The 24,400-nt window shown below is 45.9% G+C and overlaps 1 protein-coding gene across 15 annotated transcripts in view; it reads left to right on the forward strand.

The window, feature by feature from the left end:
• DLG1 (discs large MAGUK scaffold protein 1) overlaps window positions 1–21,662 on the forward strand; it is a 352,797-nt gene extending 331,135 nt beyond the window's left edge. For 14 of the 15 annotated variants that reach the window (XM_075004306.1, XM_075004311.1, XM_075004308.1 and 11 more), the window contains 2 exons: window positions 12,699–12,790; window positions 19,925–21,662. In XM_075004306.1, the coding sequence (XP_074860407.1) occupies window positions 12,699–12,790; window positions 19,925–20,031 (199 nt within the window). In that variant the 3' untranslated portion in view covers window positions 20,032–21,662. Of the gene's footprint in view, window positions 1–12,698; window positions 12,791–18,733; window positions 18,843–19,924 lie in introns of all 15 variants that reach the window. The other variant, XM_075004310.1, reaches the window with a different exon arrangement.
• Window positions 21,663–24,400: the final 2,738 nt, after the last annotated feature.

Consider the following 24,400-nt stretch of genomic DNA (forward strand, 5'->3'; position numbering starts at 1 on the left):
TAGTTCTATTAAGTATAATGTAGTTAGTATAGTTCTTTACCCATACTAGGTAAAGCTTTTGTGCACACAAAGTTTTTGAGCTTCAACTCAGGAAACACCTTATAGAAAAGGTTGAGACCACATTCTGATATAGGCCATGGTTGTTTGTACTCTACAATGGCCCCAAGAGAAAAACAACACCCCAACAAGCACGAGCGGACTGGAGACGGCTGCTGCTAACTCTGAGGACTCCGCTTACAGTACTTCCAGTGAAGGTAGGCTGCACTTCCATAGTCACAAGGACAGATACCCATCTAGGTCTTTTCATAAAAGATGAGATCCCTCCCTGACCAGGTCAATTAAGCCTTTGTATATAGATCCTAACGTGCAGATACACTGAAAAAAGCCTGCAGTAAGGGGGTAAAGTGCAGAAGAAAAAGGATCTATTCGTTCTGTCAGTGGCTCTGACTTCTAACCAAAAGGACTGACATCTACTGGCTGTGTCTGAAAGTGTAGGATATGACTGTTCAACAGTACTGGCCTATCCCTCGACTAACCACCCAACTGCAATCTCTTCAGATGCATCAGAATTGTCTGTCCCATTCATCAAAACACCTCAAATGCCAGATTGTATGGACACTTAACACTTCACTGGAGGATATATTTCTCTTTTCCCCAGTCACACTCTTTTCTGGTCTGATCTTTGCAGGAACATTGCCACACAGGAGAATGAGACAATTTAATTGAGAGAGGAACCATCTTTTCTTCTCTGAATAATGTACCTATAGGTGCTCCACTTCAGTCATTTCAGGTTTGCATGCATTTCTTGAGCCCTTGACTGGAGATGATCTGTTAGCAGAATCAATTTAGCTTACTACGTGTATGCTGCATTCCACCAAAGAACCCAAAGTCGTAAACTTTTTAGGATATATAGGCCTGCACAGGTGACCCATCTTTAGTTCCTTCTGATCCACCTCAGCCTGAAATGGAGCCCTAGCATGTCTGCCTTGAGCATGCCTGGGCTAACTACTTGTTTATAATTTAGTACTAGTTAGTATGAGAGAGTTGTTACCTAGCTGGTTAGTAGATAAATAGAGAGAGGTTTAACTTTGTTCCTCTTCCTCCCAGTAGGGAGCTGTACTCTCCTGACAGGATATGCTGGGTGTTCCAGAATTCACATTGCCTTTTTTTTTTGTTTGTTTGGGAGTGGGGGAGGGTGAGAGGAGTCAGGAGGCTGTGTCGGGTAGTGATGGATGCTTTCTGTGAATGCTGCCTCAGTCATACATCTCCCAGAATTGTAACTTCTGCTTGGCCCTTAAATCCAGAGCAAGGAAGAGCCTGGGAATTAAATTGAGGCAGCTTCTAAGGATCAGTCCCCAGTTAGGACCCTTGTGCCATCCAAACTAAAGCATCGTTCACTACTGGTGTATAGCTTCAGTATGCTATAAATTTATGATCATGGTCCTCTACTCAGTGCCATAGGAATTTTGATACTCAAAAGATTTATCAGTGGTGGATGAACTGGAATTTCCACTACCGTTGCTTTCAGTACGAGTCTCCACTTTTTTCTGTGGGTGGATTGGATAGAATAGGATGAGGGAGAACAAGTCTATTTCTTGTCTTTCTCATCAAAGGACTCCCTAGAGAAGGTCAGGCAAAGGAGGGACATACTAAAGAGAATGATGGAGGCTGGTGATAAGAGCTCCATAGCTCTCTTGTATGTAGAGATCTGTATCTGAGCATCTTGGAAAAGGAAAAGGTAGTCTCAAAAATGATTGAAGGGGACAAAAGGTTGGAGTTGCAGAACTAGAGCTGTGGGAGGATTTGAACACTGAACACACTTATCAAAACTATTATTTCAGTAATTACTGGCTACTTGCGCTAAGTAGATGGAGAACCCTTTTCTAAAACTTGTCTCTTCTTAAGAGTTCGATGAATCTGTGAAATGCAAAGAACTGAGCAGGGCAAAATCTCTGGGCAGCTTGTGACCTATGAAGTTTTCTTTGTAGGGATAAAAATGCACCCATGGATGTTAGTATAGCCCTGGAGTCTAAAGTGTAAAGAGAGCTGTCCGTAGTTTCTGAGAACATTTAACCATCCAATGGGAGGTCCTCAATGATATTCTGAATCTCTCTTGGGAGCCCCAAGAACTGGAGCCATGATGTCTTGTGCATAACTACCACATTAGAGGTGGGCTCAGCCTCAGTGCCTGCAGTTGATATCCTGACTAACAATTGTTCTTCTTCGAGTGTCCCCGTGGGTGCTCCACATTAGGTGTTGGGCTCGCCCGGCGCCGCAAATGGGATCTTGCAAGCAGTTTCTGCCGGACCGCGCATGCACCGGTGTGCGCCGCTCCCTTGCGCGCTCCTGGCCACGTGCGCGATGCGGTCCCCACCAGTTCCTCTTAACCGCCGTCGGCTGCAGACGGAATCTGACTAGGCTACGGCCAAGTTAGCGTATTCAATGGTTTTTAGCTGTTTTCTTTAAAGTTTTCAAGTTCTTAGTCTATTGTTAAGTTAGCCAGTTTTTTTTTTTGTTTGTTTTTTTTTTATGAAAATAACAACAAGAAACAATAAGCGGGATGGAATTCAGTCCAGTCCTAGTAACAAGCGGAGCACCAGAGGCCAGGAGCCTAGGGCCATTAGCCCTCCTGCCGCGGCAGGCTATCCAAGAGGGGGAAAACAGCACAGAGAAGGTACTAAGTACCCCATTAACAACTAAAAGACTCACCAACAATGTCCTCTTCAGGATTCAAGAAATGTGAGTCTTGCTGAGAGGCAATGCCAGCGTCTGATGGGCACAGTCACTGTATAAGGTGCCTTGGGGAGTCCCATGTCACGCAGAAATGCTCCTTCTGTGCAAAATTAACAGCCAGAGCAAGGAAGGACAGGGAGATGCCGCTTAAAATGCTGCTATTCGACAAGGCCCTCCAGCCAGAAGTGCCGGAGCGGCCGCAGCAGAAGGGACCCTCCGGGGCCCATAAAAGGAAAGCTGCCTCCCTCACCCCATCAGCGCAAAAACGGAGGAAAGTCTCCCCAACCTGATCCCTGCCGGCAGCAACAGCGAGCGGGACGGGAGGAGCGCACAGCCCCCAGCCGCAGCAACAGCTGATCGGCGACGGCACGGAGAGCCACGTGGAGGCGGCTCAGCCTCCGATGATCAAACAGCTGCCCCGCACCGCAGGCAGGGCGGCGGCTAAACAAGCGCTGGTACCAGCAGCACCGCAGGCAGCGGCACCGACCCCTGGGGAACCAGCAGTGCAGAGCGCGCAGGCACGCAGCCTGCAGGCACCGGAGGACACTACCCGCGCGGCACCGCCCAGGAGCGTGGCGAGCGCGGCGTGGACGGGGCCGAGATCCCCTGCACGTCAGGGGGCGGAACCACCCCCTCAAGGGAGGGGGAAGGCTGCACAGAAAACAAGGCACCGCAGCCCCTCTCCAGACAGGGCTGCAGAGTTGCTTTCTCTCAGCCCTCCGCTCATGCTGCGGACTCCAACTAGAAGGCAGGGGTCCCCCCTAGCCTACCCGGAGCCCCCGTCTCCATTTTTACAACCAGCCTCGCCCTGGCTGGGACCACCCTCACCCTTTTTGGGGTTTGAGCCGCTGGAGTACTATCACAAATCGCTCTCTCCAGTGTCCCATGTCTCTCGACGATCTCGCTCCCCCAGACGCAGGGGGTACGCACCAAGGGAGTGGTCCAGGTCACCTTCCCAAGAACAGTGCCCATGCTGCCATGGTCGTCCCTATCACGCAGGGCATAGACACCACCGGCATTCTACCAGGGAAAGATCCCCAAAGACAGTCCCGTATCCCCGAGGGCAATCGCGAACGGGGACAGAGACTCAAGTATCCCAGGGGTAACTGGTTATGGAACCCCGCGATTTTCCCTCTCAAGCTTCCAGTGAGCAGATGTACCATCGCCAACAAGAACTGGAAGGGTCCAGAGAGGCGTATCCTAGTGGTTTCTCGCTCTCCTCCCTGGACGAGGCTACGGCCCCGGGGGACGTCCATCCTCCGGACGATCTCAGACAGTTTCAAGAGCTGTTTAAAAGGGTGGCCTTCACGCAAGGCATCCAGACAGCAGAGGTGCAAGAGAAACACCATAAGCTCCTCAAAAATCTGAGACCTCCGGCCTCCTCCAAAATAGCAATACCGCTTGACAAAGCAATCTTGGAGTCTGCCACTACGATATGGCAGACCCCTGCGACTATTCCGCCTGTCCACAAGAGAGCGGACAAGAATACTTCGTGCCGGCGAAGGGCATGGAGTTCCTGTTCAGCCACCCACAACCAAATTCCTTGGTGGTAGAGTCGTCGCAACAAAGATCAAAGACATCTCAATTCAAGACGGGGAACAGACAAAGATGCCAAGAAGCTAGAGCTGTTCGGCAGAAAGGTCTACTCTTCCTCCACACTGCTGTTGCGAATGGCAAATTACGCAGCGCATCTAGCGAACCACAATTTCGACAACTATACTAGGTTAACCTCCCTCATGGACTCGCTTCCAGAGGACAAGAAACTGGTGCTCAAGGCCATCGTGCAAGAAGGCTACGCGGCCTCGAGGACGGGAGTTCAGATTGCCCTGGATGTTGCGGACACAGCAGCACGCTCCACAGCTACGGCAGTGGTGATGCGAAGGGAGTCCTGGCTCCAGACTTCGGGTATACCGAGGGATCTGCAAGCAAAGATCGTCGATCTTCCCTTCGACACGCAGAAGCTGTTTGCTGAATCAACTGACCCGGTCCTTCATTCCAGTAAAGATTCAAGAGCCACACTTAGGACCCTGGGGATTTACACCCCTCCATACAGAAAGAAAAAGTACTACCCTCAACAAAGACGGTACCAGTACCAGCCACAGCGTCCCCAGTACCACAGGGGTTACAAGCAAGGGCGACATCAACAGCACCAGCAGTACAGAACTCCCAGGCGACGTTCCCAACAGAGCCGTGCGTCCTCAGGGCAGGACCAAAGGCCACAAGTTTGACACACAGATCCCGGGCTGCGCCATCACTACCATCGCACAAGGTCATCCGAAGCTGTTATTCCACCATCGCCTCCGACCATTCTACGACCAGTGGCAAAGGATCACCACAGACAAATGGGTGCTGGAGATCATAGCCACGGGGTACGCCATCCCCTTCCAGTCGCTCCCACCGCCACGACCTCCACCCAGGCCCCACCTCCAGGAGGCCTCCCACGTAGCGAGGCTCAAGCAGGAGGTAGATGATCTCATGCTCATAGGGGCAGTGGAAAGAGTGCCGGAGCAACTGCAAGGGAGAGGGTTCTACTCGAGGTACTTCCTCACGGAGAAAAAGACAGGAGGCTGGAGGCCCATCTTAGATCTTCGAGGCCTCAGCCGGTACCTGCGCAAGCAACGCTTTCAGATGATCACAATCGCCTCCATCCTTATGGCACTGGACGATGGAGATTGGTTCACAGCCCTCGACTTACAAGACGCGTATTTCCACATAACTATCCATCCGGCTCACCGACGATTCCTCCGGTTCATGGTAGGCAAAGAACATTTTCAATACAAGGTCCTACCGTTTGGCCTCTCCTCAGCCCCCAGAGTTTTCACCAAGACCTTGGCAGTGGTGTCAGCCTACCTGCACAGACGGGGTATTTATATTCCCGTAGCTGGACAACTGCCTACTCAAAGGGGCCTTGAATGAAGAGGTACTACGCATGATACGCGTCACAGCAGGCACGTTCTCTTCGCTCGGCCTGGCTATCAATCTGGCAAAATCGAAGATAGACCCCACACAGGACATAGAGTTCATAGGGGCACGCATAAATTCTATTACAGCAAGAGTGTATCTACCAGAGACACGCTTTTGGACCATCGGCTCCCTCGTGCAAGTCATCACCTTCAGCTCTACGGTGCCGGTTCTTACAGCTGTGATGTGCTTACAGCTGCTGGGCCACATGGCAGCAGCGACGTTCATGGTACAGAACGCCAGGTTACACATGCGCAGCATGCAGCACTGGCTGGCAAGTGTATACAAACCAGCAGCACACACCGTTTACAGGGTGGTGTCGCCCACAACAGAGGTGCGCAAATCCCTGCAATGGTGGGTGAACCCCAAGAACATGCTAACAGGGGTACCCTTCCACCAACCACAAATATTGGTTTTTCTTACTACAGATGCCTCCCACATCGGATGGGGAGCACACATGGGCGAAGAGGTGACGCAAGGACTGTGGTCCTCCACGGAACAGTCACTGCACATAAATATACTGGAGCTCAGAGCAGTGTTCAACGCCTGCAGACACTTTCAAGACCATATACAAGGCAAAGTAGTCGGGATCAGTACAGACAATACCTCCACCATGTTTTATATAAATCGGCAAGGAGGAGCTCGGTCCCGTGCCTTATGTGCGGAAGCAGTCCGGTTGTGGAACTGGTGCATCGCCAACAATATAACCTTGAAAGCCTCGTACTTACCAGGCGCTCACATTGTGAAGGCAGACCAGCTGAGCAGGCGTTTCGCACTCACGCACGAGTGGCAGATCCATCCCGATCTGCTACGACCGATTTTTCACGCATGGGGCTTTCCCCAGATAGACCTGTTTGCCACTCAACACAACAAGAAGTGCCCACGATTCTGCTCCAGGGCAGGACTGGGACGGGGGTCCCTGGGGGATGCATTCGCGATCTCGTGGAGGGGCCCCGTGCTTTACGCATTTCCTCCCACAGTGCTTATCCACAAAGTCTTGCAGAAAGCCAGGAGAGAGGGAGCCCGAATGATCCTAGTAGTCCCAACGTGGGATCGACAGCAATGGTTCCCCTTACTTCTGCGCATGTTGGACCGTCCACCGATGCCCCTCTTGGTGGTGCCGGATCTGCTCACGCAAGCTCAGGGGTCCATAGTGCATCCACATCCCCGAGGCCTACAACTACAAGCATGGTTAATCCATGGCTCAGCTCCCTAGAGAGCACATGTACGGAGGAAGTGCAACAAGTCCTAGAAAGTAGTAGGAGGACTTCCACCAGGAAGACCTACAAGCAGAAATGGACTCGCTTCACTGCATGGTGTTCTACCAAACAGTTAGCCCCCCTTGCTGTGCCTGTACCTGTAATATTAGAGTATTTACTGGACCTCAAGAGAGGAGGACTCTCCCTATCCTCGTTAAAGGTCCACCTTGCTGCTGTTTCGGCTTTCAGACATGAAGAGGAAGGGCACACGGTGGTTGCCCATCCAATGGTTACCAGGTTCTTCAAAGGGCTGGTAAACCTATACCGCCCTCGGAAACCGCTTCCACCTTCATGGAGCTTGGACCTGGTGCTTAGTGCGCTAACGGGACCACCGTTTGAACCTTTAGCCACGGTTTCCCTCCGTCTCCTTACGATAAAGACTACCTTTCTTCTCGCAATCACGTCAGCTCCCAGGGTGAGCGAGCTTGCGGCAGTTATGGCAACGCCACCCTGCACAGTATTTTCCAAGGAGGCGGTAACCTTACGGCTGCATCCAGCCTTTGTTCCCAAAGTTTCTTCTGAGTTTCATATTAACGAACCTATTGTTTTACCCTCGTTTTATCCAAAGCCTCATAACTCTAACAAAGAGGCGCGCCTACACCTCCTGGACGTGAGGAGGGCGCTGGCTTTCTATATAGACAGGACTAAGTCCTTCCGGAAAACAGACTCCTAGTCTCTCTCGCTCCCAAATCAAAAGGAGAAGGTATCTCTTCGCAGAGAATCTCGAAGCACATCGTATCCTGCATAAAAATGTGCTATGAACTCAAAAAGACTCCTTTACTGGCCCCACCCAGGGCTCACTCCACTAGGGCGGTGGCGGCATCAACAGCCTTTTTCAAGGGCGTTGCACTAAAAGACATGTGCAGAGCAGCGACCTGGTCATCCTATGACACCTTCGCCAAACATTACGCCCTTCACAGGTTATTCCAAGAGGATACCCGTCTCTCGACAGCGGTCCTCTCGGGGACAAGCTGCATATAATCCGATTACCCACCTCCTATCTTGGGTTACTGCTGGGTAGTCACCTAACGTGGAGCACCCACGGGGACACTCGTAGAAGAAAGAGAAGTTACTCACCGTAGTAACGGTGGTTTTTCGAGATGTGTCCCCGTGGGTGCTCCACCACCCGCCCATCCTCCCCGCTTCGGATCTATATTTAGTGTTTTGCAGGAGCATCCGAGGCGGTTGGTCAAGGAACTGGCGGGGACCGGATCGTGCATGTGGCCGGAAGCGCGCAAGGGAGTGGCGTGCGCCGGCGTATGCGCGGTCCGGCAGAAACTGCTGGAAAGATCCGACCTGCGGTGCCGGGGCGAGCCCGACACCTAACGTGGAGCACCCACGGGGACACATCTCGAAGTTACTACGGTGAGTAACTTCTCTTTTCCTTTTACATAAAAAAAAATCCTTTGACTGGTAGAAAAATCAACTCAACATGGGTGCAGGCATTCTTTTCATTCATCCAACCCCAGCAATAACTGACAAGTGATACATCCCTATTGGGTAGAGAGCTCACCTCCGTACTCTCAAGGCATGGAACAGATGGTCACCTCAGGCAACTGCTTTCCACATCAACCCGTGGAAATGCGGAAAAGCCGGGGATGCTTTCCTTCATTTTTCTACCTCTCAACAGGGGCAAATCAGTCAGCATCACAGTGGACAACCTGGCCTGCACGTACTAGAATCACAAATATGGAGGAGGAAAATGCTATTCCCTGTGCACAGAAGCAATAGAATATAACCCAACAGATCCTAATGTTCAGAACACCACCTCACAGCCTGTTCTAGCAGCAGGCACTTTTCACAGGACTGTGAATGAGAACTGCAGACTGTTTCTCCATGGTCAGGGTTTGGCAATCTGTGGCTCTTTAAGGAGCCACTTGCAGCTCCAGACACTACTACTTTTGGCTCCTCTTGTGGCTTCCTGGCTTGCCACAGCTGAAATATAATGGATCTAAATTTAATTGGTTAAATGGCAGGATCCTTCCCACTGCCCTGCTGGCTGTTAAACCAATTAAATGTAATACATTATTTCAGCAGCAACAGGGCCGTTAGCTGTCCATGGTGCAGGTGGGGGAGGTGAGCAGGAGAGCTGAGGGGAGGGGCAATTGAATCTGCCATTGCTGGAGCTGCTTTGAGAAGTGGGGGGTAGGGAGGTGAAGTGGCGGCCGTGGAGAAGCCACGGCAGCAAGTGAAGCTCATAGTCTGAGCCAGGTTAATCCTGGGGATGAGGGGGGTGCGTTTGGGACCTAGAGGGGTTAAGCCTGGGGATGGGGAGCAGGTTTGTGTGATGCAGGGGGTAGAGCTTGGGGATGGTGGGGTGGTTTTGGGGGGTAAGGCAGGTAAAGCCTGGAGGTTGGGGGTAACTTCACTTGCTAATTGGTACAATTCATTGCGTGCACTGTTCTTAAAAGAGGGAAGACAAAGTACAGTTTGACATTATTTATTAAAGAATGTCTCATTCACATGCATTGTGGCTCTTGATTTCGTAATTGAATTTGAAAAAATGGTCTTTTCACTGTTTTGGTTGCAGACCCCTGTCCATGGTATATTCCAAAATGGGGGATTCCCATGGACCACTTTGCTATCTCCAGGGGACCACTTATACCCAATGCCCTCAGCCTCTTTGCCCCTCCTTTTTGCCCTGCTGTTGCCCAGGGAAGTCTTATTGCAGATGTCACAAGTCCATTTTAGAGTCACAGCCCACTTGTCAGAAACATCTTACAGTGCCTATCTTTTGGCAAGTTAAATTCCTTTATCAGGAACACAGAGGATGTGCTAGACTCACTGAATGAGTCTAGATTGGGCGTTCATTCCCTGAGAATTTATGCTTCAGTTCCAAAGAGGAAACATGAATGACAAGTGTACAGACCAAAGCCACCACCTTCTCCCACCAGCATCCAGTTGAGCCTCCACTTAAAAGACAAAGAATTCAAAGCCCTTCTCCTGACAAGTGCTCACAGCTGTAGAAGCCACCTACTTCAATATCCCATTTTTTTGGGGCTCTCTCTCACTTTTTGCCCATAATTGAGACTCTGTCATGATGCACAGTTGGGTTTTGTCCATACAGGTTACGTGATCAGATTTTTCTCCTTCCTTCCCCCCCACACCCCAAAAAAAAAAAAAAAACAAACAAGCAAACAAACATTCATGGCTCAGTTTTAGGGACCACTTTCATGAATGATAATTCAGCGAGAAGCAGACCCTCAATCGTAATAACAGTGCAATTGCCGCTTCAGTTTCATTGTATGTTACTCACCTCCTCTCCCCGGCCCCGAAAAAATAGAAAATATCAATTTTGAACCTTCAAATATCAGCATCTGTATTCATGGAGTTATTGGAGTAAACCAGCAATTTTAAGCCCCAGTGGAACCCCACCCAGGGGAACCAGCTTGCCCAGCAGTTTTCTCATAAATTCTTCAAACCCTATAAGAAGCACTTCTCCTGGCAACCTCAACCAGCCACACAGCTGGGCTCAGCCAAGGGTAAGAAGGCTAGCAATTGCCAATTTTGTGGTCTGCTCAGGACAATCTAACCAGTGTGCATGATAAATCCAGGCTGTCTCCTCTTCTCCACCTGCTTCCCCCAGCTTTTTTCCCCTCCCCCCACAGCATCGGCATCCACTATTTCAGATTGCTGGGTTCTCGGTGTCCTCTTCAGAGGTGCAATTACTTTCTATGCTCCTATCCACTCCCCCTCTACCCACCCATCCCTCTTCAAGGACCATTCTCGTGTGCATCTTCTCAAAGAGGTGTACTTTCACCTTAGCTCAGTAGCAATGGAGGTTGTCCCAGTGGAGTTTAGGAGCAAGAGTTTCTATTCCCGGAGCTTTCTAATCCCCAAGGTAAAAGGGGGTCTCAGAGCCATCCTCAAACCACCAGACTTCAGTGGGTACCTAGCATAGCTGAAATTCCACATGGTTTCCTTTTCCTTATTCATCCCTTCTTGGATCCTGGAGACCTGAGAGATTTGTCCTCAACCTTCAAGACCCCTACATTCACATCTCCATTTTCAAGGGCCACAGGTGCTTCCTCTTCTTTATGGTACGTCAGAAGTACTACTGATGTGCTGTCACTGCATTTGGCCTCTCTTTAGCTCCAGGGGTTTTCACCAAGCGTGTGTTGTTTGTAGTGGTTTTGCTGAGGTGTTGGGGCATCCAGATATTTTTGTACCTCAACGACTGGCTGGTCGCGTGCAGCTCCAGGTCCCAAGTGAGGAGCAAGAGCGTGTTCCTGTCCACATGCAGCACCCTAGGCTTGCTGGCAAATGATAAAAAGTCCATGCTAATACCAATACAGAGGACAGAGTTAGTCAGGGCAATACTTGATGTTGAGATCACCAGAGCATCCCTCTCCAGGGACAGGTTCCAGGCTCTGGCAGACCTCATCACGGGTGTCTCCAAGTTCCCAGTAATGATAGCCAGCATGTATCTAAACCTCTGGGTGCACATGGTGGCACGCACTTACATCATCCAACATGCCAGACTCAACATGCACACCCTACAAACATGCTGGTGGTGTTCTTCTTGCAGTCCATGGATCATCTAGATAAGGTTCTGACCATTCCTGATCCCATACTTACCTCCCCCCATTTGTGTACAGTTCTGGAAAACATGCTTCATGGAGTCCCATTCAAGAGCTGTCGTCCTGCCATCAAGCTGATTTGGATGGGGGAGCCCATCTTGGGGACACCAGAACCTAAAATATGTGATTTCTAGAAGATGTAGGCCTGAACATCAACGTCAAAGAATTCAGGGCAGTATGTCTGGCATGCAAAAATTCCTCCCCACACTCCCACCTAACATGCAGAGTGGTCAGAGTTCTTACAGATAACACAGCCTTGTAATCTGTGGGTGAGTTACTGAAGTCCTCAAATGATGGTCTAAAGATTTCAGGTTACAGGGATTCTACTACACTAGTTTAAACCTTCAAGTGACCTGTGTCCCATGGTGCAGAGGAGCATGAAAAACCTTAGGATGGTCTGCCAATCTAACCTGCAGAAGAGTCTTGCCTGACCCCAAATATGGTGACCTACCATAAAATCTTGTTTACAAAGTCTTCAACAAAAATTATAGATCCAGAAATGACACTGCAGCCACCATACCAGAAGTGTGGGGATTTTATATATCTATAATTAATGTGTTAAATAATGTTTCTCAGGCAAGTGCATACAGCATGTAGGATGCCAAACTTATGAAGTCTGCCAGTCATAATTGCTGTTCATTGGTAGGCAGGGAGTCCTAAAGAATTACCATATGTTAAGGGTATGGGTGTATTAGAAAATGGCAGTCATAAACAGCCCTATCTTAGTATAAAAATGCCATACATATGAGCAAATGGAGTCTGCTTTTTAGAATTTCTAGACTCAAGAGGCATGGTGCACGTGTGTTCCCACATGTGGAATACAGACAAGGGCCACACATTTCAAAAAACTTTGAGTTACAGGTAGGTAACCTAAAATTTTATATTGAAGTTGCTTAGTGGGTTTTGAGTGTTAACCCCCGTGTCTTGACATCTGGGAAAGAAATGGAAGGACAGTCTACTGCACTCTGATTGTAGCCCTCTAACTTAAGTCTCCCTTCAAGAGTTTAATAAATCATATATTCAGGATTAGGATTAGGATTAGGATTAGGATGAGGCTAGTTGGGTTTTTTTTCCCCACTAGGATTTGTATTCAGAGGGAAGTTTAATAATCTCATTTCAAAGTATTTGCTAACTGCTTATTATTTCATAATGTATTTCTTCTCAGGGAAATGAACAAACGTTTAACAGAGGAGCAAGCCAGAAAGACCTTTGAGAGAGCTATGAAACTGGAGCAGGAATTTACTGAACATTTCACAGGTTTGTGTATCTCATTATAGTTTCCTTCAACAAACAGAATTGTGTAGACTGGAGCACATGAATTGTCACAAGAGACTGAGCCTTTATACTTCAAGCACATATTTTGTCACCAAAATTGGCCTATAGTGAATATTTTAGGACATGTAAAAATCAACATAATGTACTGCAACTATTTATTAAGTATGTGTATCAATTCATTGCTTAGCTGAGAGACATGTCTTTTTACTTCATCTGGTGCCAATTTATGCTTCAGAGCCTGAAAACTTTTCCTATTTTGCTACTAGAGAAACTAGAGAACTTGGAGACTTTAACACAAAGGTCACTCACTGGTATCTTCATGCCTCTCCAGAATGCAAAGGATGGCTAAACCTGTGAAAACCAAGGAATTAAGAGTTACAATAAAGCAAACTTACACTTCTGAAAACAAGGAAACTCAGAATTAGGTACACACAAAGACAGCCGTGTCTCTGCCACAGTGTTGCCTCTAATTTCTTCCATGGGCAGAATAAATTTTTGTTACGTGGACCAAGGCATGTGAGGATGTGCACCACCAGTAAAAACACATGCTGTCCACTGTGCTTGGCTGTGGACTCTCTGCTAATCAGCTGTGCAGCCCCTGAATCTCATTTGGGTGGCTCCTTAAGTGCTCAGCTTACAACATACTCTGTTCTGCCTCCTTAGAGCCAGCGGTAGCCATTAGGGATTACCTGCAGTCACTCCAGCTGTGTGCAGGGTTAGAATTAGCTATATTGAAGGGCGGTGGGATTAGCTGGAACAGCTTGGCAGAACTGTGATTGTGCCATGAGGTGGTCTGGGGCAGGCTTGCCTTCTCCCTTGTGTGTTCAAAGAACATAGTTGTTATGTTTATGTTGAGGGATCCAGTATGCTTCATTCAAGTGCCTCATTCTGTAGGTTCAGCAACGAAGGGTCCTGTGGCACCTTATAGACTAACAGAAAAGTTTTGAGCATGAGCTTTCGTGAGCACAGACTCTCTTCATCAGATGCTGGCCTTGGAAATTATGTATTCTGTAGGTTGTGTCAGCAGCAGTGCACAGGGGTCTTCTTGCTGTAGGGATCTTCAGCAGTGAGGTGAGTTATGAGTATGGTCTGTGAATTTAATGAAAAGTAAATGAAAGTTTTGTGTCGAGTGGAATCCAGTATATAAGGATGAAAGGATTTGATAAAAAGGAATGAAGAGGTTGTACAATTTAGGAAATGGGGGTTGTGGCTGTGGAGTAAGCTCTGTTTGAACCTAAGTTAAGAGGAGATAGCTTCTGTTCAGGATATCTCATCAAAACATAAGTCATAAGTTTTGTGTCAATAAAGAGAATGTGTTAAGTGTTGCAGCCTTCATAGACTTTCAAAAAGCCTTCATCAGCATTGATAGACACACTGTGGAAACTGCTGCAACACCCTGGCATCCCATTCAAAATTATCCTGATTTGTTCAACATACGAACCCTCAACATGCTAAGTTGTTCACAATGGTGCCTTGGCAGAATCCTTCAGCATACCCTCAGGAGTGCAACAAGGGTGCCTATTGTCACCTTTCCTGTTCTTGAGCACAATAGACTGGATTATGAGCTGGAAAACAGATGACCATCAAACAGCTAGAGGACATTGATGTCACCTCCTTTCACACTGACACGAAAGCATGGAAGAAAAGGTTGCAATGCTAGATGAACATGCCACAGTGACTGGACTGAGTATTGACAAGGGAAAGGCCAAGACAGTGAGGATCAACCAGTCCAGCAACACTGCCATCACAATGGGAGGGAATAACCTGGAAGATGCGGAGCAGTTCACCTACCTGAGATGTATTTTGGGCAGAGACAGGAACGGACAAGGATAGCTGTGCCAGAATAGGGAAAGCAACAGCTGCATTCAAGACTCTTAATCCCATATGGAGTTCACAAATATCTGCGAAGATGAAACTGCAAATCTTCACTAGAAACATGAAGAGCATTCCTTTGTATGGATGCAAGATGTAGCATGCTAAGAAGTCTTCAAATCACAAGCTACAGACATTCATAACCAGATATATCCTTCACATCAAATTGCAAGACTGTCACAGATAAGGAGCTTTGGAACAGAGCAGGACAAGAACCACTTGACGTTCAAATCAAGAGAAGAAAGTGGGGTTGGCTAGGCCACGCTCTCAGAAAACCATCATCCAGCATAGTCTGTCAAGCTCTCAAATGGAACCCAGAAGGAAAATGGAAAAGAGGAAGACCTCAGACAACCTGAAGATCTACTGAGATTAAAGGAAGTCAGCTAGAAGTTTTGTCCTGAGACAGGGAAATGGAGGAGAATTGTAGATGTCCTATACTCTCCCCAAAGTACAAGGGTTTAAGTCAAGTAAATGATTAGATGCTGCCCTACGGTGGTTGTGCCCTATTCCCTGAGTGCTCTGCACTATCTGTAAATGCTGAGTGCTAGTATGCGTGTTATGGCTGAGCTGGGGCATCACTCAAAGAAATCAAAGTTTTAAGGTTAAATTGGCATATATCTTAATTCTGTTTCCTAATTTTCAGAAGTTTTAAGAGTGTATTACCTTAACACTTTACTAGTTTTTTTTAGAGGTATATGGTTAGCCACTCTCCGGATTCTAGAGCATGTGGCAGCACTGGACTACTTCAAAGCTTTGGGACATTTCATTTCTTGTTTTTTAAAAACATAATTTCTAAGCTCCCCATAAGCTTTTCTCCTTCAGCACCTGGGACTCTTTGGCAAGGATTGCCCTGGCCTCAAAACACATGGGCTACATGTTGGTGTCTACTGCCTGTGCCTTGTTTCCTGTCTACCTGTCCAGCAAAACCTGATTGCCTCTTCTCAACCATCCTCCCTACAGAGAGGAAAGCCTCAGCAGAGGAGTTGCAGAGAAGACACAGAAACAGTGAAGGAACTAGCTTGGAGACAGTGGGGACAAGTTTTGAAGGGAGGGATAAGGATATGGGTGGAAGGATGGTACAGTGGTTAGGCCCTGGGACTTGGGACAATTCAGATCCTTGCTGTACCACAGAGTTGTTGTTTGGTCATGGGCAAGACACTTTGGTCCAGATCCGTAAGGTACTTAGGTGCCTAATTCTCAGTTTTGACTTGCTGTGATCCACATAATTCCTTTTTTGAGCCCGGTGAGCCCTTATACTCACGTGGTACCTAAATTTTTAAGGTAACACTTCCCTAGGTGCCTATTTTTCTGCCTCTGAGCATGCACATTGCTGACTTCCTTTACACTGAAACTTATCTCCCACATAAGCCACAGTATGATTCACAAACAAGGAAAATATAAGTATTTGTCCACCTAGGTCATGTCTGTGACCTGGTCCACAAGCTGTGCTTAAAGGCCATCTACTGGACTAGATCTTATTCCAAACTGAAGAGGAAGTGGAAATGGAGGTGATGTTGCTGCTTTGATGCATATTTACAGCTGTTAACACACTTGCCTGGGATGAGGGAGACCATGATGCATTTCCCACCCTCCCTTGATACTGGTTGCCATGCGGAGGGGCAAAGCCCATCCAGAGCCTCACATGTAGACAGGCAAGGCCTCCCCATCCCAGCTCACACATATGAGGTGCAGAATATTGGAGCTTTTGTCCAGTTCTTTGTATCATCTACCCATTGTTCCAAGATTTGTTAAAAATCAGCTTTAATTATTCAGAGAATTTATCTGTCAGTTCTTTTGATATTCATGGGAGCAAGTTATGCAGTCTTGCGGATTTAAAAATACTTCAGTTCAATAACTGCTGGTCAGTGGTCCACTGCTGGTCAATGGATGAGATACTGGATCCAGGAGAGTCATGAAGGAGCACAATCTGACTGTTTCCCACCTCCCTCTAGGATTTAGAGGAACTTATGCCCGCTGCCCCACCACTGTGTGCTATCCTAAGAGGTGTGAGGATCTGTGTGCCGGGATCCAGGAGTGTGGAAGGGGATGGGGGTAGGGGATCTTTCCTGTCTCCCTGATGCACTATGTTCCACCCTGTTTTTTCACTAGCTCCCTGTGTGAGACTGCTTCTTTGGCACTGGTGTGGGCTTGGCTTTTTACAATGTATATGTTCAGTTTTTAATTTGCCTGGTTAGTCAGACACACAACTAAATCTGAATGGAATTTCAAGGAGCAAAGGGAAAAAAGTACTTTTTTCTAGCCAAAGGATTTGCCCTTACCAGGTATCAAAGGCCTGCCATAACCAACAGACATTTTAAAATGTCTGCTCCCCTCCCCCCCAAAAAAATCCCAAGAATCTTTTATGATAGAAAGTGGTGTTAGACAATCTAAAAATACAATCCAGAAACCACACTCCCATACTGGCGGAGGAAGGGATTCTGAATCTAGGGAGTCTTTCCCACAACTGTGTACTTTATCTGAACCCCTAGTCCAGGAGTGAGGAGCCTCTTTTGGATCAGGGGCCAGTAATCCACAGAACAATAAATTGAGGCACATACGCAAGTGAGCAACAAAAGAAGACACAACAAAAACCACCCCACCTCTCAGATGTGACCCTTAACAGAAGCTAGTCGATTTTGTGGAGTCCCACTAGGCTCTGGAGTATAGCCAAAATGTGGGTTTCATTTCATAGGAGAGGGCTGCCAGGGAGTGGGCTGAGGGGCAGGGATGCAGGGCAGGAGGTATGGTGCAGGACTGAGCTTGGAACATGGGGTTTGGTGGGAGATAGGGTACAGGAATGGGCTGGGGCAGGGATGCAGGGTCAGGAGGGTGCAGGAGTGGACTGGGGGTGATGGATCTGGGTATGAGGACGGGTGTAATAGCAAGGGTGTGGTGAAAGGTCTGGGCAAAAGAAATTGTGCAAGAGAGATATGGGGTCTGGAAGGGAAGAGGCAAGAGAGAGGGGCAAGGGCACCTACCTGGAGGAGGGAAATGCACATTGTTCCCCATGGCTCTCCATGGCTCACAGAAGGCAGCTGCTGGCATCGCCCCCCAACATCTCCGAATGGCTGTGATTTGGCCAGTGGGAATTGTGGGTGGGGAGCTCAATACCTGCATGGAGCATTTCCCTATAGCATACTGAGGCTCTTCTCCCTTGCCAGACAGCTAACAGGCTGGATTGGCCTCTGAATTGCCTGGTTCAGGCCCAGGAGGATCAGGGCTTCCCCCCGCACATATACACAGTGGTACACGCCAGCTGATGCTTCAGCTATGGCACTTCCCACCTAGCTGATTTTCCACCCCTGCCCTAGGCTGAGAATTCAGTCTTCAGGGAGAATGTGTAATACTACTCTTTGGACCAGGACCATGTACTCCTATGGATAATAGATTCTGATCCTGATTAGTAGTTTTGGTCACTGTCACAGTATTGGTATCTATGCCAGTAGCTAGTAGACTCCTGTAATTCACCCTTATCTAATAATACTACCTAGCATGTACGTTATTTGTGATACTTGTGTGCTAAACAATTGTAAATTACTATGGTTTTTATAACACTGTATCACTAAGGGGAGTTCTGACTAGTGACTCTTGGTAAAATATTTTTGCTAAGTAAAAAAAAAAAAAAGAGGATTAATGTATTTCTGTGTTTGCTAGTAGTATGATGTAGACTACGGGTAGAGGTTTCACCTCCCTGGTCTGACAGGATCAGGACCTCACCTGGGCCCCAAATGAGATTTTGCAGGATCAGGAGAGGTCCACTGCCATGCCCCCTTCCACACACACAGTTCTTTGCTCACCAGCTGTATCCTGAGTGGCCCAGGCACTGGCTCCTGCTGCAGGGCTCAGCTAGGGTGCAGCTCTGTGCTGTCTCAGTTCCATGCTGTAGAGGGCTGCCATGTGACTTCAGTCCCAACCCTAGCCTCCCTGGGCCACAGCAGGGCACCAGCCTCTGTGGGGCTCTGGCTCTGCCCCATGCTGTCATGGGCTGCTGTAAGGCTCTGGCACTGGGCTGCCCAACTCTTTGTAGCTGACAGCCTGCCCTTTGACTCCCAGGGTCTCTGCCAGAGAGGACCAGTTTTCGAAGATGCAACATGTATATGTGCTTACAAAGAAGTCATAGCTTTGTAATTGTAAAATGAATAAAAATCTCTTAAGAGCTTTGGTAAGTAAATTGAATTAGAGCAACTTCATTACCATTTGATGTAAATTGAAATGCTGTCATACATTTAAAATATTTTAAGAGTTAGGGAATGGAGTGAGAGGCAATTAGCAGCAAGTAATCAGGGTTCAATAATAGTATTAGTCTTGCGTGTATTAACACATATATAGGAATACAGTATTCTGCCCTAAATAGAAGCATTATACTTTTTCTTCCTGTTGAATTCTATTATGTGCGTTCTCAGCCTGGAGGTGAAGACGACAGTTACAATCAAGCTAAAATCAAGATTTCTGTCATTTGGATCCACAGTGTTGCAAAAACCCTAGTCCTGAGTCACATCTGACCATACTTCAATCTAATTTGGGTCAGAACACACCCATCTCCGTTCATTTATAATGCTTCTGTTGCCTCAGTGATAACGTATACAGTCTATATGATGTGAGTGTAGATTGCAGTATTTGTTTTTAAAGTAAGTATCAGATGTAGGGAATTAGAGAAACAGCATCTTCCTTCCATCTCAAATGAAGGACCCTCCTAGCAATCAGAATCCATCAGATGACCTAGTTTTCTTGTCTTTGTTCCTGATGCAGATGAGTAGGTCCTCTGTATATGCTGTGTGGAAGCCCACAACGCTATTTGACTTGTTACAGATCTCAAAGATTTATTTGCCTGGATTAGGATTAATAACAGTCATGCTGTTTTACCCTCCTTCCTGGATATCTGCATAAAAGTTGGAACTAGAAGAAAACTAAAAAAGAACCAGAAAATAACAAACCAACCCAAACTAGCCCTTGGAGATAAGCGAGGAAGCCAAAAAATAAACAGCTGCATGTGTCAATCTATAATGTGGAAAAATTCCTCCCTAATCCTGGGACTGTATACACTGGCCAGTTCAAAGACACTGGAGAAGTCCTATGCCCCTGAACAGTCTTTAGCATCCTTCATTCACAACATTGCAGGACCCTATTGTCCATTCCCTCTCCAGTCTGATTAAATCCCAACCCTGAGAAGGAGAGTGAGAATTTCTGCATACCTTGTGAGAGTCAGAAATGAATGCTTGCTGACTGTAATATTATGTTTTGCAGCTATTGTCCAAGGAGACACACTGGAAGAGATATACAACCAGGTGAAGCAGATCATAGAAGAACAGTCTGGGCCTTATATCTGGATACCAGCAAAGGAAAAATTATGAAAAAATTAGAGATTTTGCATTTTCTAGCTGACATCACCTACTCATTTAACAACTTGTAACCACTTTCTGTGGAGCCTGCTTCTAGCTCTTTCCAGTATGGGTCACACACTAAAACATCATATTCTGCTGTTCCCATATTTTTTTTCTTAACTTTTGGTGTCTGTTTTAGTTTGAATAATTTGTATTATTTTGTGGTAGTGTTCATTTGGCATATTTCCAATATGAAGGTCAAATGACCTGACAAGCTATTAAGGGTAGGGGTGAGGAATTATATAAAAGAATTCCTTAATGTTTAAGGGAATGTAACTTTCAGAGATTTTCAGGAAAGCTTATACATTCTTTTAAAATTTCATAACATAAGAATGAAAAATCATCTTACCCAATGATGTAAATTGTGAGCAATTTTGCACGCTTAATTTTAATAATGTGGGTTGGTCGAAGCTTTTAATTTCAGGTTTTAGTTCGTGGTTTAACTTTCTGTTGTCACAGAAAATATTTTTCTTTACAGGCAGTTAATGTAATTTTCTTAATTTCCAAATTAATGTACTCATTAACTTCCATTAATTCACCAGGGATATTGGTTTTCAAAATTTCATAATGATATTCTTAGTCTATTTTCATTCTTTTTTGCATATACAGTTACTAGGAATAAATATATTTAATGTTTTTAATCTTACTCATGCAATACTATTTACAGTGTCTTACAAAAGTTGTTTATAGATAATGGTCGTCACTTTTCTGAGTCGAAAACATGATGAGGTGCTAGAAAAGCTTGTATTTTACAAATGAATAGCCAATTTTCATTGGCAGTAAAACAAAACAGTTGCAGTGATAAATGATCATTGAGGTGATAAGAAAAGTCAGATTTGTAGTTTAAAAGTATGTGTGTTCTTAGGGCTATCAAATTTTAATGAATATTTTATCCACAATAACTGCCTATTTTGTTACAAAACTTTCTTTAAACTCTGTAACTATGGGAATTATTTTCATTACATAGTTGCACAGACATATATATAAAATATATATTTTTTCTTTTCCCACCTACTCCTAGCTTTTTTCTTTTTTTCTTTTGAGAATAAATATTGATTAGAATTTATCTTTCTTAATCATGTGAAATGAAATGGAGTATGGTGACTGGGGAAAACATCTAGAAGATATTAGTACAAGAAAAAAATATGGGCAAGTTCTCCTCTTTTCTACAAACAATTTCAGATGGCTGTCTTCCCCTCCTGTTCTCTTCCTCCCTCCCTCCCCCCCCCCCCCCCCCCCGCGCCTTGGGAAATGTGTGCTTTAATCAGTCGGAGATTTCAGAATTAACTGTTTTTGTGTACATCTCAGACTACAGCTGCCATATCTTCCTTGACATCTATGCACTGGAGAGATACAGTGAGCTGAGCAATTATAAATACATTTCTGCAATATAGAACTAGCATCTGCCATGAGAAATTCTCTAGTTATTAATAACTTTGGTACCTGCTCATGGTTCATTTGGAATCAATTTTGCATTAAAAATGTGCTTCTGATAGTCTCATTGCTGTTTCTCAACCACAATACATATGTTTTGAAAAGAGCTATCAATGTTATCCATTCCATTTGTCAGAAAGAGGAGAACAGCTAATAAAGTTTATTGTACAACATATTTTCCTGTCTTTAATTAAATCATCTAAAACACAAGTGATGTACAATTAAGAAATTAGGTTTGCAAACAAATTGGCAGAAACAGTAAATAATGAGCAATGATGTGATAGAGGAATATTGAAAAAACAGTATGTGGGCCCATGAAGTTTGATAGTTAAATTCAGGTTAGATCATGGGGTATGAAATTGAATGTAGTAAGCATGTATGAAAAAGCAAAGGACTGCAGAATTTTGATAGATTTGAAAATCATGTCAGTCTACAGCCTATTGTGCAGTGATGGGGCAGGGCACGTCTTGGCTGCATATTGGCTTGGTAAAGAAAGTGCATTCTTGATATGTTTTTATGGGTTTCTCTGCCTGTTTCTGGAATTGTAACAATCTGAGATTTATCAGCTATTAACAAGAACCAAAAGCAAAAAGCCTTCTGTCTAAAGCTCTGAAAACACTAGTGCCTAAATTTTAAGAAATGACAAGTGATTCTGGCTACAGGAAGTGACTTTTAAAAGCTTGGTAATTTCTGAAAATCAGGCTCCTTTAACATATCTTAATTTGGATACCTAAAAATTGAGGGCCCCCAAAATCACTAGTCGCTTTTGAAGGTATAATTTAACAAAGCTATTAGGTGGCAAGTTTTTCTTAGAAAAGAAAAAAGCTTTGTCTCTTATGGACTTTCCCTTACTGTTGTTGTGTATTTCCTTATTTTTAACTTGTCAGGAGAGATGTGTTCTCTTCATTGTTTTTACTGGAGGAGTTTTAGCAAGATTGAAGAAGTAAAGTTGGAGTGGTCTTCACTTTCATTTGAAATGATAGGGACTTTTGATTCAGGATCATGAAGCTTTTCTGCCATTTGTTTGTCAGGTGTTAAGTGTTTTAAACAGCCAGGACAAAATCCTTTCTCAGTAGTTCACATCTCTTGTTGGAGTGCTTGCTCATGTCCGTTCCTCATTAGATGTGTGTGCACTGTATGCACACTTGTTAGAGAATTTTTCACTGAGTGATATCCATTGGGTCAGCTTGAGTGCACTTTCCACAATGGTCATGTGCAGATGCTTGTGGTTCCATTCTTCAGGTCTACCATTAAAGGTCCAACAAACCATCCTGGATCTTCTCTTTAAAGGCACTTCAGTTTTTTCTGAGCAGATGCCAAGTTCCATAGTCTGAAGGGTTTCAAAGCCACACTCAAGTCAATGGGTCTGTATATGCTGGCACCTTCAAGGAAACACGTCAGGCCTCATCAACTGAGCCTCTTTCTGACTGCACTGTAGTGATAGGAGCTGTTTAAAAGTGAAACGGGTCATAAATACAAATATCCATCCCCATCCACTTCAGCCTTGCTCTGCCAGGTGCTCTCAGATACTCAGGGGCTCCAAACAGAACTTTTAATGGGGCATCTGAGGATGTTATATCAGCCCTGAGCCACTTCCTGATGCTCAACACCACCCCCTGGCCCAGCAGAGACTGCAGTCTGGATTTGGACCGCAGCTTGTCTTATCCAGCCTGAGAGGCTCAGGGTTCCAAACCCTCCACCCTCCCATGGGCTGGATGCCGTGGAGGGGAGCCCCGAGCCGCAAGATCCAGATCCATACAAGCTGCAATCTGAATTCAGACCACAGATTGTCACTTTAATGTAGGGTTGGGGAACCATACTTTGGAAGTGTTTCTCCATTTAGTCATCTCAACATGGCCTTTCATACCCACTAGGTCACTTCTTCACCCTGTGCTAAAGTATTTGCTTCATCTGTACCAGCAGGATTTAGCCATTTCATTGGTCAGGGTATACCTAACAGCCATCTCTGTCTTCCATGGTGAATATTAAGGCTTTTTTTAATGTGCAATATACCTTTGTTTCCTCAATGTCTGAGGGAGACTATACACACGGATTTATGAACCTATTCCACTGTTGGACCTAAATTTCATCCTGTCAAGACTCACAGACCCTCTCTTTGAGCCTCTGACATTATGCCTCTTATCATACCTCTCTTGCAAAATCGCCCTCCTGGTAGTGATTAGCTCAGCCAGAACGGTCCCAAACCTAGGGGCCTCATTGGAGGGAGGGGGAAAGGTCGGCTGTGTGTACCAGCTCCTCAATTTTTAGGAAAAAAGCACCATATAAATCTGTTTATGAACATTGCTCCTTCATGTCCTACCATGATGATGTGATTGTCTTGTCTTTATATGAGATTGCCCAACCATATATAGTTGGGATTGTTTTCCAATATGCATTAATTTCTGTTTATTAACTCAGAATTTCATCTGCCATAAGGTTGCCCACTCGTCTACTTTTGTGAGACCGTTTTGAATCCTTTTGCAAAACTGCTGTGGATTTAAATATCTTGAGCAATTTTGCGATGTGCAAATTTTGCCACCTCCCTGATTACACCTTTCTCCAGATCAGGCATCAGCAACCTTTCTGAAGCAGAGTGCCAAAATTTGTCCTTTTGACATTTATGTACGGTCCAAATGCTGGTGATACTTTTTGAAGTCAATAATAGTCTTACTTATAACAGCTTCAATTAATAAATAGAACCAATCAGTGATACACGTCAATTTAATCTGTAATTCTTATGAATATGCTGTAAAAATACATTGTTATAAATAGGGCTTCTGAACAATTTGATCTAATATGCAGAGGGGACTCCAGTTGAGAGGGGGGAAGGTCTGGTCTGGCCCTGTCCTGGAGGGGAGGATCCAGCCCTGCCCTGTGGAGGGAGCTCCAGGGCAGAGCCCAAGCC

This window comes from Carettochelys insculpta, chromosome 10 (assembly GCF_033958435.1).
Source record: "Carettochelys insculpta isolate YL-2023 chromosome 10, ASM3395843v1, whole genome shotgun sequence".
In the NCBI taxonomy this organism is placed as follows: domain Eukaryota; kingdom Metazoa; phylum Chordata; order Testudines; family Carettochelyidae; genus Carettochelys; species Carettochelys insculpta.